Consider the following 12500-nt stretch of genomic DNA (forward strand, 5'->3'; position numbering starts at 1 on the left):
GCTGCCACCCCCTAACCCCCGCAATGGAACACGAAGGATCCAAGTCCGTCCATTGCTCTGTCTTGACGTGAATATGTGGAGGATTCTTTGTTTTCCTGGGCGGGGTCAAAGGGAGCACAATCACCTGCATTAGACAATATATTGACTGCTTTTGTGTATACTATTCATATTTTACCCTGCAATTAGTAACTACCATGCCCTCCCCTGCTCTCAGGGCCAAGAATGTTAGGGTTTGAGGGTTTCTATGCAATAATCTCTTTATATCTGTATAGTAGGGAGTGAGAGGAATTCACTGATACCAAAATCATCAAAATCACTTTTAAAACACATCTCAGTTCTTTTTTTAATAATTCAAAAATATTTTTTTAAGGGCAAGGGTTTCGTAGTAATTTATGTCTTTTCATGTACAAACTAAAAAGAAAAAAAGGGGAATGAATTAAACTTTCAAATATAGATTTCAGCAATGATCCATTTACCAGCTATATATTTCCTGAATACAAGCTACTAATTAGGCTGTTGGGAGTAGTGGTGTAGTTACAATCAGTATTTGTATTAATGTTTTTGTTTCAGAACTCAAGATGGACTCCTCCCCAGACATTGCACTTGTGAACTACAAGAGTCCACATGAATCACCAGGGCTAGGAGAGCATTGTCCCACTGTTGAGAACAAGGAAATTGATGGATTAGAAGAAACACCCAGTATGCCCTTATCTGATGGAGGAGACAAATCTCGGAGTAAAAGCAATTCTTTAGAGGTTAGCAACCCTTCTCTCTCTCTTTCTCTCTCTCTCTCTCTCTCTCTCTCTCTCTCTCTCTCTCTCTCTCTCTCTGTCTCTCCCTCTCTCTCTCTCTCTCTCTCTCTCTCTCTCTCTCTCTCTCTCTCTCTCTCTCTCTCTCTCTCTCTCTCTCTCTCTCTCTCTCTCTCTCTCTCTCTCTCTCTCTCTCTCTCTCTCTCTCTCTCTCTCTCTCTCTCTCTCTCTCTCTCTCTCTCTCTCTCTCTCTCTCTCTCACCCCCCCCCCCCCTTCTTTATCTCTTTTTTCAGTTTCCTCGCTTCTCTTCTCTTCCTTTCTTTCTGTCTCCCTACTCTGTCTACTTGGCCTTTTTTCAGATAAGAATTTTGATCATACAATTAATATTTCTCCAGTAAAGCACATTTCCCAGCATGCCTCAGTCCATTTTCTTTTGCAGAGTTTAGTGAACCCCCCACCACCCTCAGAGCTCGGAGAGGCAGAGTCGGCTGTGTTGAGGGGTGACGCCATAGGGGACACTGCTTACACACAACGCTGGGTCCTGAATACACTTTTGACCATCACCAAGGTAAGAGACATTGTTGTAAGAGTAAGAAAATAATGGGATTGATAATAGTTAATAATAATAGCTGTTGTTATAGCGTCCTAACACAGACAAGTAAAGAGATTTTGCTAGTTTTTCTGATAGAATCTCTATACTTCTTTTACTTCTTTCATTTTCCTTATATACTTTAATACTAATATTAAGAACCTCTATAATTCTTTTACCTCTTTCCATTTCCTTATATACTGTAATACTAATATTAAGTAATTAATTTGCCTCCACTCTAGGCTTTGCCTGAATATCTGGGAACTGATGATGGGCCAGCAGAGGAAAATGACAAAAAGGAGGAAGGAGGAGATGGGGATGTTATTGAGATGAAGGAATCGGATGGACAGGTAAGAACACTGGAGCTTGAGGGAAAATTTTGACAGTAAAACAGATAGATAGGTAATGACAATAGAAACAAGTTACAGGTAAAGATAATAGAAATAGAGGATGGGTAATGATGACAGACTCAGAGGAACAGATAATAGCAGAGAAAAAGAGGAGCAGATAAAGAAACAGAGGGAAAGGAAAGGACCAAAAATGGAAGATTAAGGGTATAAAAAAAAATTTGGAAGGGATACCTTTATTTTTCTTTTTTATTTTATTTTATTTTTTTCCCCTAAAGTAGTACAAGCTGACTTTGAATGACTTTTGCTCTCTCATGGATAGCTGACTCCTTAGTGGACCATAGCAATGAGCAAATCAGAGCAAATTAAAGGTTGTCAGGAGATATTTGAAGTTTGTTGGGAGGAAGAAATAAGGAAAAAATAATTGGCGTAAAAATGTGTACTGGAGGAATTAGTATCAGTGTTTTTGTAAATGCATTTGCTGTTAATGCCAAAATGTATTATAGGAGTGTGTAGATGTACAGATATTTTACATATTTTAGAGCTAGGTAGATGGATTCTAATTTAAGTTCTGCTTTTCTGACCCATTTATGAATCATATGGATAAGAACTCAGTTTCTTAAAGAGAACCAAAGAAATCAATTTTATACAATTTTTTTTTTATTATTCTATGACGGATCAAAAGAAAAAGAAAATGCTTGATAGTAATCCCAATCATGTTACTCAGAAACACAGATATCTAAAACAAGATTAGATTTCACAATTTCTCAAATTTAAGCTTAAAAATGAAATGGAAACAATCACATTGACACAACTTCCCACTTCCAGGCAAGGGGTCTAAGCACCACTACCGTACCATCCAAGGCTGGTATTGTAGAGTTGGCAGAGGATGTGGAAAATGCAGCATGCCAGCTGTGGGACATGACAGCAGAGAAGGATGTAGTCTTGCATCTCCTGGAGTTTGGGGCTTTTGACATCCTGCATCTGGCAACGGATATCATCACACTTTCACGGGCGCCTAGGCTCACAGTTAGTCAGAGAGCATTGGTGTATTTTTGCATGTCTCACACTCTTTCTCTTTCTCTGTGATTCTTATTTTAACATTTTCTTTTTCATTTTTTTTCTTTTTTTGATCCTTTTCTTTTTCTCTCTCTATTCCACTCTATCACTTTCTCATCTATTAGCTGGTGCTTTATTGTCTCCCTCTTCTTTATGCCATTTATAACAAAATGTCATTCAGTCTCTTATAAAACTTGCATATTTTATACTGTAATTTCACAGAAGGTTCCATATGGAGGAAAATTAAATTTCCTGAACTAATACATCTATTCAGCACCTGTAAATCTCACCATATTTATCACATTGTCCCCATTTTATAAGAAATGTAAATATTTTTGTTTGACTTATCTGGGCGGGAAGGGGTTACTGATTGGTTAGTGGTTGACTAAGGACAAGTTTTAATGTTTGGGAGAGGCACTTAAGCCTGGTAGATATCTGAATGTCAGAAAATGACGAAGCAGAAATATAACTAAGAGTATTAATGTTGGAAGCAATAGTTTTTATTACCAATTCAATAATAATAGCAAATAAAGGTTAAGGCCTGACCTGAGATAAAATCATTAATTGCAAGTGAGATCCAAGCCTCATAAGGCAGAAACCATCACATCATCATCACTGGTAATGGTGAATTTTTCAGTATACATCAGATCCTTACCATATATGATATTGATAAATATTTCCCTATAATCATCTCAGGAAGTGGTAGTGGGCGTTGTGGCCAATATATGCTGCCAGGCTGAGGGTTGCGAGAAAGTAATCGAACACAGAGCCCTCCTGTCCTCCTGCCTGAACTTACTACAATCCACTGATGATGTGCCAACTCTGGTAGAGTGTATGAGGCTCTTGCAACTGCTGCTCTGGCACGTGACTCACCGTGTGAAGCCAGAGGACCGCTCAAAATGCCCATTGGTGTTGGCACTTAAGGGTCAGGAAGCACTGAAGGTGGCACTTATCTTCATCCTGAAGAACAGTCTGAGTGGTGAGTAGAATGGGGCTAATTGTGGCTTACGTAAATGTTCTCTTGATGTTAGAATAAAATTTGGGTGATCATGTTTGTAAATGTAAGGTAGTTTATAAAGTGTGGTATTTTCAGCTCATTGGGATTTTGACAGGCATTTGATAAATCTGATGCTCCTGTTAAAATATCCAGATTGACCAGATTTTGTTTTATTTAATGGAACATTTAACTGATAAAATCTCCCAAATTAATTTCTGAACATCACCTTCCAACACCTCTGTAGGAGTTAAAATTCATTTGACCCTAATTTCATGCAGCCTTAGATGATCTGTTTGTAATGGTCATCCACATTTTGTTTTTGTTACTGTAGTTATATGTTTTTTTTTTAACTATTACTATTGTTATTTAATAGTATTTGTAACTTTGTCTTGAGATTTATTTTTACATATCTTTTTTTTTTACAACATAGTAATAGCTATCTTTGTTACGAGAGCAGATGCCACACACTGTCATTGTCTTAACCCAAAATAATACAAGATAAATTTTTATTAGTAGTAGTGGTAGTAGATAGATATGGGAAGTACTATCTAATATTTTCATCCTTGGAATTGTGCAACACTTACAAGTTTGTGTATGTAAAAAGTACAATTACTAGAACCATCCCAAAATTTTTCAGCACGTTAAATTCTCCACAGTTGGTGTTAGGAATTCATCTCTCTTTCAAGTTTTCTTACTGTCTGATTTTGAAAAGGCTACAGTCAAAATTTGTTCCTGAAATATAAATGAGAGAATTAAAGAAAACTTACCAAGGACAGGTGTCTCAGTTGATGGATGGCACAATGGCCTTGCAAAGGGCATGTAAAATCACTCTAGCATAGCAGTCACTGTAGCAAATTACCAAGGCAGTCAGTGCAAGAGATAGAATCGGAGGCATCACCACATAGGCAGAGCGACACCTCAATATCCATCAGAAAGTATAAGCTTGCTGAAGCCAGAGCTTGATCAGTTCAGTTGCTTCCTGTAAGCTATATGACAAAGCTTCATTGTATAAGGTGACCTGAGCACCTGATCAATTCAATTGCCACCTGTAAGCTATATGACAATGCTTAGTTGTATAAGGTGATTAGGTCAATGCACCTGAGCTCTGAACAATATAGTATCTCCTAAAATCCTTAGATTTGATAGTCACCGCAAATATCACCTACATAAGATGCATTTGAGTATCTAGTACCAATATTTTATTTACATAATGATAATTATTATAGTTAATTAGTATGGATATTGATGGTCATTTTGTCAAGAAGCAGAGGCCCAAGTACACTATGCCGAAGTGCCTGTCTGCCAAAAATACATTGAACAGATTATATAAACTTTGTCATTGCTTATATTATGTCCTCATTTCATTTTAATGTTCTTTCTTCTATTTCTAGTTTCAGTATTTGTAAGTGCTTATATAAAAACATGTTTTAGTTTCTGCAGAAAAGTGAATTCAATGTTTAAAATATTGTGTCTTAATTTAATGTCTTTCCAGAGGTTCTTCTTAGTTCTCTTATGCAGTTTCTTGAGGCACTGATGTACATCTGGCTTCCTAATGACCAGTGCTATATGGCTGCTGATTATACTGAGTCTGGTGAGGAACTGTTAACTGTTATACTGTATTCTTCAAATGTTGAAGAGCACTTTCATGAATCTGATGTGTTTATATAAAGTGTGTGAATATGTTATCTTCAGCTGAAATTATATGAATTCCTATTGTGTATATGCATTATCTATATAGATGTCAAGCATAGTATTCTGGAAATGTTTGTGTGAGAAAAGAGAAAGGAGCTCTGTTGTCCTACAGCATGTGCCTTCCTTGAAAAGAGTGACATATTCCCAAAATGCTATTGTTATCAATAGTGACCTGGAGGAAATAGTTTCTTGTCTTTTAACCGTAGGATTAAGTAATTCTATTTAGAAAGGAATTTTCATTGCTCATCTACCAGGTGAAGCACATGAGTTTTCCAAACACCAGAAATTTATGCGTCTAATGTCACCAGGGCTAGTGGAAGGTGTGGTGGAGGTGATGCGTCAGTTTCTCAAGCTGTCAGAAGTGAGTGGCAGTCAAGAGTTGCCTAAGGAAGTTCATAGTGGAGTGCTCATCCTGTACAGCTTTGTTGCCACACCTGCTGCACATTTAATTAGTAAGTTTGGCAGGGATTGGAGCAGGATCAAAAATGCAGAGGTTGAATGTTGGGAGTGTTGTTTATGCTTGGTGTAGAGTTTGTGAGTGTGTGTACGTGCATGTGTTTGTGCATGGATGTGTGTGTGTGTGTGTGTGTGTGTGTGTGTGTGTGTGTGTGTGTGTGTGTGTGTGTGTGTGTGTGTGTGTGTGTATGTGTGTGCGTGTGCGTGTGCGTGTGTGTGTGTGTGTGTGTGTGTGTGTGTGTGTGTGTGTGTGTGTGTGTGTGTGTGTTTGCGCGTGTGTGTGTGTGTGTGCATGTATGTAAGCGTGTATGCGTGAGTGTCCATGTCTGTGTGTGTGCGGGGGTGTGAGTGTTTGTGTGTGTGGGTATGTGCATGCGTGGGTTTGTGCATGTGTGTGTGTGTGTGGGGGGGGTGCACCAGATGACTTTGGTTTTGATAGGACCGCCACATGATGTAGTCCATACTACTACTTTCAGATAGTGTCAGCACAATTTTATGTCTTCTCAGTTTTACAAGTTTGCCAAATCCTGTCCACTAACCAATGTCTGTGCACCATACAGACAAACAGACAGACAGACATACTTACATATGCATATATAGGTGCGTGTGTGTGTGTGTGTGTTTTATTAGATCACTTTTGTTATTATTATTATTATTGCACTTTTTTTTTTTGCTTTCTCTCAGCTTAATTTCAGTTGTTATAACCTACTGCTCATCAACAGGCAGCTTTGATCAGTATGAATCTCTTTTGGAGCCCATTTTGGTAAGTTATGTGGAGCACCTGGTCAAGGTAGAGGACGTGGAGGAACTTTTCGTGGAGGAGAGCAGTGAGAAGCTCACATATACCCTGGGTCTACTTGAGCTCCTTGTGCCTACCATGAGACACCCCAACATCCTGCTGTCTGTAGGCAAGCTCTTGGCCCTCACTCATGGGGCCACTCACCACTACACACATCGGCAGGTAAGCACTACTTGAGCTGGCTTCCTCAGCAACTAGTCTGTCCATCTGTGTCTCTGCATTTTTGTCTCTCTTTCTCTTTCTCATTAAGTTTCATTCTCTATCTTAGGTCCCACTTTTATGTTCTCGTTCTTTTCATTTTCTCTCTTTCTCTTCTTTTTTTCTGAGACTCAAAGTTAGCTGTATGTTAGACTTTTGGGTGTGATCCATTGAAGAAGAGATATCGGGGGATCTTGTGTGGAGAATCCATGAGAGTAAGGTGTTTGAAGGAATCCATGAGGCTTCTTAAGTTCAAAACTAGATTTATAAACACTACTTGTTTATTTTATTAATATGATTTAATATTAGATTTGCCATGTAATTAAATATTAGAAGTAGCTTATGATCGGATATTAGAAATTGAATATAACTGCATGGCAGAATTATTGAATAATGCAAATAAGATACGAATATAGATACAAAATAAGATTGAATTTCAGAAATTGTTTTATGAGGAAATCAATTATACCTTTCATCTCAATGACAAGAGCAACCACAACAAAACTTTGTATGCGCTAGTGAAACTTGGTTTGAAAAATACTCAAATTCTTCATCAGATATGATGGTTCTTTAAGTAAATTTTTGCTTTTTTCAATTATCTTGATCTTATGATTGTAATTGAATGATTAGTGAATATTTTTCTACAAAAATTATAATTTTATTTTTTCGTAGTCTGTGCATATTGTTTGATATGATCACAATTTGGCTAGGAAATCTTCAAATGTCTTCTTTCTCAGTTGCAAAGAAAATAATGATTACCTTTGTAGAATGTTAGAGATGCATTCTTTGAATAGGTGATAAGAAACACAAATAAATATTTGTAGCTCAAACATTAATTACAGTATTCTGTGAACTTTGGGTTTAATAGTATTACATATATCATTTATTTGGGTTAAAAAAAATCAAGTTCAGTAAATTACCATCCAAAGAAGCTATAAAGAAGGCCTAATTTTTCTAGTTTCACTAAGGCAGATTTACACTGTTGACAAGCGAGGAATTCAGTTTTACTCTCCAGAAAATGTTCGTCATTGTCCTATATCAGACACATAAAACTTCAATAGAGCACAAAATTATTGGGATATTAAAAATATATAAAGAATAATCATGTAAGATTGATATATGTATTTAGCTGTATTTCTCTATATAGAGATTTATAGATAGTAAATACAAATTGATATACCACAGAATGCAACACTGACACATAATGGACAGGAGGGAGAATGTGGAAGAGGAAAATATAAGGGGTTTGGTGCTGCATGTAACATGTCCTATGTACCAGAATTACATATTCACACTCAGAACACTCTGTCCACAAGAAAAACATGGTAGAAAAATACCAGTGTATGATTGGGTTAGGAAGAGGAGCATCTTCAAGGAGAGTGGGGGTATAGGGATGATATTGTGTGTAGGTGGCTGGAGAAAACTTTCCAACCAGTGCCCTATAGACACTATGAATGTATTGGTGATAATGAAAAAGTCACTGGAAAAGAGCCTGCCAGTTTTTGAAAAGCTTTACATGATCTTGGCAAATGATAAAGCCCAAACATTATGTAGAAAGGCACATTTGTGATGAAAATTTGAAAAAAAATCTCTTGTAATCTAATGATAGAATCTTGTAATGTGTAGGTATTGCTATGGAGTATATATGGTATTTTTATTAAGAAGTTCAGTCAATGGATAAGTAAGAATTATATATATATATATATATATATATATATATATATATATATATATATATATATATATATATTTTTTTTTTTTTTTTTTTTTTTTTTTTTTTTTTTTTTTCAAAATCTATATATATATATATATATATATATATATATATATATATATATATATATATATATATATATATATATTTTTTTTTTTTTTTTTTTTTTTTTTTTTTTTTTTTTTACAACTTTATTGTATATTATCCAAATGATATGAAACTTTGTGATGTAAATCGTAGTAAATGTATATATAACATATTAAAGAATTGCAAAAATCTAATCATAATTAACGATCTTCATTCTAGAGTGTGACGGCCCCCTTGAGTTCTAAAACCACAATATTGGAAAAAATAGAGAGGGAAATAGATAAATAGATAGCTAAATAGATGAAAACCAAATTTGGTAAAAGGTGTCTTCGGTTCATAGAGATACTTGAAGGGAAAATAGATGACAGAGGGAGATGATAATCTTTCATTAAGCTTATTTGGGTTGTTTTCTTTTCTTCTTATTCTTCCACTATAAATTATTGATAATCTCTTTCCTTTTCTTACTAATCCTATGTGATTCACTTTTTATTCTTTTGTTCTGACCACAAATGCATGTCTTTTCCTAACTGAATAAGATTTTGAATTACAGGGTAGTCATATGTAAATATTCCCCAGTTGTGTTTTTGGCATTTGTAAATTATTATGAAATCCACATAAACAAGGAATTAGCCTTGATTTTATTTTTCTTCTATTTTAAAGAACTGTTGTTTTATGTTACCTACAATTGTTTGATCAAAACGATTAACTAGTGGTATTTTTGCAGAAATTTGCACTTTTAAGCACGTTTGTGTGTGTGTCTGTGTCCCCATATTCAGCTATCTATTTATTTATCTTGTTTTAGATTCCCTTACAACTTTTGATTTCAGGTTATCTACTTATAAGATACAGAATGTATCTGTAGATGTTACTAGGATAAATGGTCTGACATACAGCATTACCTGTTTCGAGAAGTTGAAGAAAGTATTTCAGGTTTTGAAGCCAGGTATATCATCCTCTGCATTTTGAGCATGTATTTAGAGTTTTCACATGAATGAGAGAACACTGTAAGGATTAAAATATTTCAGTTTTTTAATTGATACTTGAAAATAATCTTTTAAGATGTTAGCAAAAAATGTTTCAAACTACCACTCAGATTATGTGATCTTAATGGTGGAAAAGGAAAAAAGTGTTATTGATTTATGGGTTTAGATGAATAATCATTGTTTGAGGAGAATTTTTATATTGATTTAAATGTGGTAAAGGACTGAAGAGAAAGAGAAGGCATTTTTATTGCTAATTTGTGAGCGGTATGCAGGATGAAGTTACCAAGTTTTTGATAATCACCTTTTAGGCTTTACTCTCGCAGGTAAAGTGCTTCCAGGTGATAAACAGAGGTATTTCTGTTGCTCATTTATATCTTTTACTCTGGAATATTTGAAGACTCATATGCTTCTTCAGTTTGTTTGTCCTTTATTTTATTTTTCAAACTTTGAGTTGTGTTTTGTTTCATATTGAATTGCTGTTGTATGATTTTTTTTTTTTTTCTTTGTTTCCTTTCTTTCCCCCCTTGGATAACAACTTCTTTAAATCAAATTTATCTCATCTTAATGAATTATGGGTCTCCAGACTTCACAAGATTCTACAAGTGATCAAAGTGAAATTGTTAGTCAAAGCACCAAAGTTAGACGAAAGCGCATTAGCAGAAGTAGAAGCAGAAGAAGCAGAACATCACAAGAGGACAAAATGGAGACCGACCCAACTGACCACGAGAACCAGAAAGGAGAATCGGTACGCGTGGGTGACAGGCGGGCACACATGAATGAACAGGAAGGGAGCCAGGAGGTAGCCAATCATAAGAGCAGTGGATCCCCAGGGCACGGTAGACAAGCAAGATCTTCAGGAGGGAAAAGGGGAGCGGAAGCCGCAGTCATTCCAGGAGCTGGTCCTAGCTGTGCAGCTGTAGGTGGGGATGATGTTTTCACAGCTGATGACAAAGCTGAGGAGAATGCGATAAGCAGTGAGGACAGACGGGCTAAACTTCATAGTCTGAGAGATAGTTTATCAGATTATTGTGTCAGAGTAATAAAATGCTGCCCAGACTTAGGAGCAGTTCTCACAGCTCTTAATGAATGTCATGCACATGAAGTGCAGCTTTTCTTCCGTGTTGTGCGATCAAGGGAACCCTTGCTTGTTGGACAGCTGCAAGAACAGTTGCTGGATACAGGGTCTCATAACCGCCTTGTTACTATACTGTCTGACATGTATGCCTGACAAAGTGCAAAGTAGTAAAGTTTTTCAATGCTTTTCATAGCATTCTTTCTCTCTCCTCTCCTCTCCTGCTCTCCCCTCCCGTCAACACCACCCCACCCCACCCCACCCCACCCCACCCCACCCTACCCCACCCCACCCCATCTCTCTCTCTCTCTCTCTCTCTCTCTCTCTCTCTCTCTCTCTCTCTCTTTCCTTCTCTCTCTCTGTCTCTCTCTCTCTGTCTCCCTCTTTCTCTTTCTTTCTCCCTCTCTCTCTTTTGTCTGATTTCTATACATTGAGGAAAATGTATAGACTGAAAAATCCTGAGCCTTTAGGATTTTTTACAGTTATATAACGGTCCTTTGTAGAAGGCACATGCATGAACTTTAGGGCTTCTTTTATACAAGCAGGTGAGAGTAACACTGGGAAAGATATGTTTTAATGTTTGTGATTTGTAATGTAAACTGTAAATAGACACTACAGATATATTGATGTAGGTAAGGCATAAATGAAAATGAACAATATCACAAGAGGTGTAACTGATCTATGTGAATTTGATATTTTCATTAGAATTTAATGTAGTTTTGTTGAAGTATCTGATTTTTTTATTATACCTTTTCTACATTTGTTACTATAAACTCTGGTCATATTGAGCAGTGTTTATAGTTAATGGCCTTTAGTTATTGGTAGTAAGTGTTTTTGATGTATTCTCAGCATAGATTTTTTTAGGGGACAGGAAGTAATTACTCTAGTAAAATGTTGAAGTTTCTCAGAAGTTTTAGGAGCATTTGTAAAGCAGAAATAATTGTGGTCATTCTAATGAACTTGTTTATGAAAGTCACATTTCATTATCTAGAAAGTTTTAGTAGCATTAGTAAACAACCAGAAGTATTGTGGTCATTCTAACTTGTGTTTATGAAAGTCTTTTTTCATTATCTAGTAATTTCTAACTTACAAGTCAGTCAGATTATATGTTTAATGATAATTGTTCAAAGTCATGTAGCTTTTTAGATTTCAGTCAGTATGGTCACTTCAACAGTGTATTTAGGACTGTGCTGTATTCTTTCCCTTTCAAATCTCACTGCATCTTCTCTTCTTCATTGTGTTGCCCGTTATTATGTGCACATTGTAATTGTTGTTCTACCAGTTTTGCCTGCAGTGAATTCTGTCCTGTAATGTAACTTTAGAGTAGTCTCTTAGAGAGAAGTCTGTGGTATTCACTAGCCTTGCAGATGCCATGTTGAAACATAAATTCAGGCAACATTTTTTTTCTTTCCTCTTCCTCCTCATCTCCCACTCTCCTTTTCCCTTTCCGCTTTCTTCATTCTTTTCTCCTTGCCTTTTCCCTCCTTCTCCTTTACTTTTCCATTCCATCTTTTTCCCTCCCTTCTTTCCTTTTCCCCTTTCTTTTTTTCTCTTTCATTTTCCCCGGCTCTCTTCCTTTACTCGTTTTTGCATTCTTCCTCCCTTTTACCCTTTCTCCTTACCCCTTACCCCTTACCCCTTCTTCCTATTACCCTAACAAGTCTTTCAAATGCACAGGTTTTTTATGTCAGTGCACACTTTTGAAGACAAAATTTAATAGATAATGCAATTTCTTTTTTAACTGAACTTAAACTTGG

The 12500-nt window shown here is 36.2% G+C and overlaps 1 protein-coding gene across 1 annotated transcript in view; it reads left to right on the forward strand.

Moving 5' to 3' along the window:
- LOC113821257 (protein saal1) overlaps positions 1-12500 on the forward strand; it is a 13689-nt gene that overhangs the window by 831 nt on the left and 358 nt on the right. The window contains exons 2-10 of the mRNA XM_027373746.2: positions 571-755; positions 1190-1318; positions 1582-1689; positions 2515-2715; positions 3442-3724; positions 5235-5333; positions 5743-5886; positions 6613-6851; positions 10255-12500. The exon at positions 10255-12500 is cut by the window's right edge and continues 358 nt beyond it. Of these exons, the coding sequence (XP_027229547.2) occupies positions 579-755; positions 1190-1318; positions 1582-1689; positions 2515-2715; positions 3442-3724; positions 5235-5333; positions 5743-5886; positions 6613-6851; positions 10255-10899 (2025 nt within the window). The 5' untranslated portion in view covers positions 571-578 and the 3' untranslated portion in view covers positions 10900-12500. The remainder of the gene's footprint in view (positions 1-570; positions 756-1189; positions 1319-1581; positions 1690-2514; positions 2716-3441; positions 3725-5234; positions 5334-5742; positions 5887-6612; positions 6852-10254) is intronic.

This window comes from Penaeus vannamei, chromosome 25 (assembly GCF_042767895.1).
Source record: "Penaeus vannamei isolate JL-2024 chromosome 25, ASM4276789v1, whole genome shotgun sequence".
Taxonomy (NCBI): Eukaryota; Metazoa; Arthropoda; class Malacostraca; order Decapoda; family Penaeidae; genus Penaeus; species Penaeus vannamei.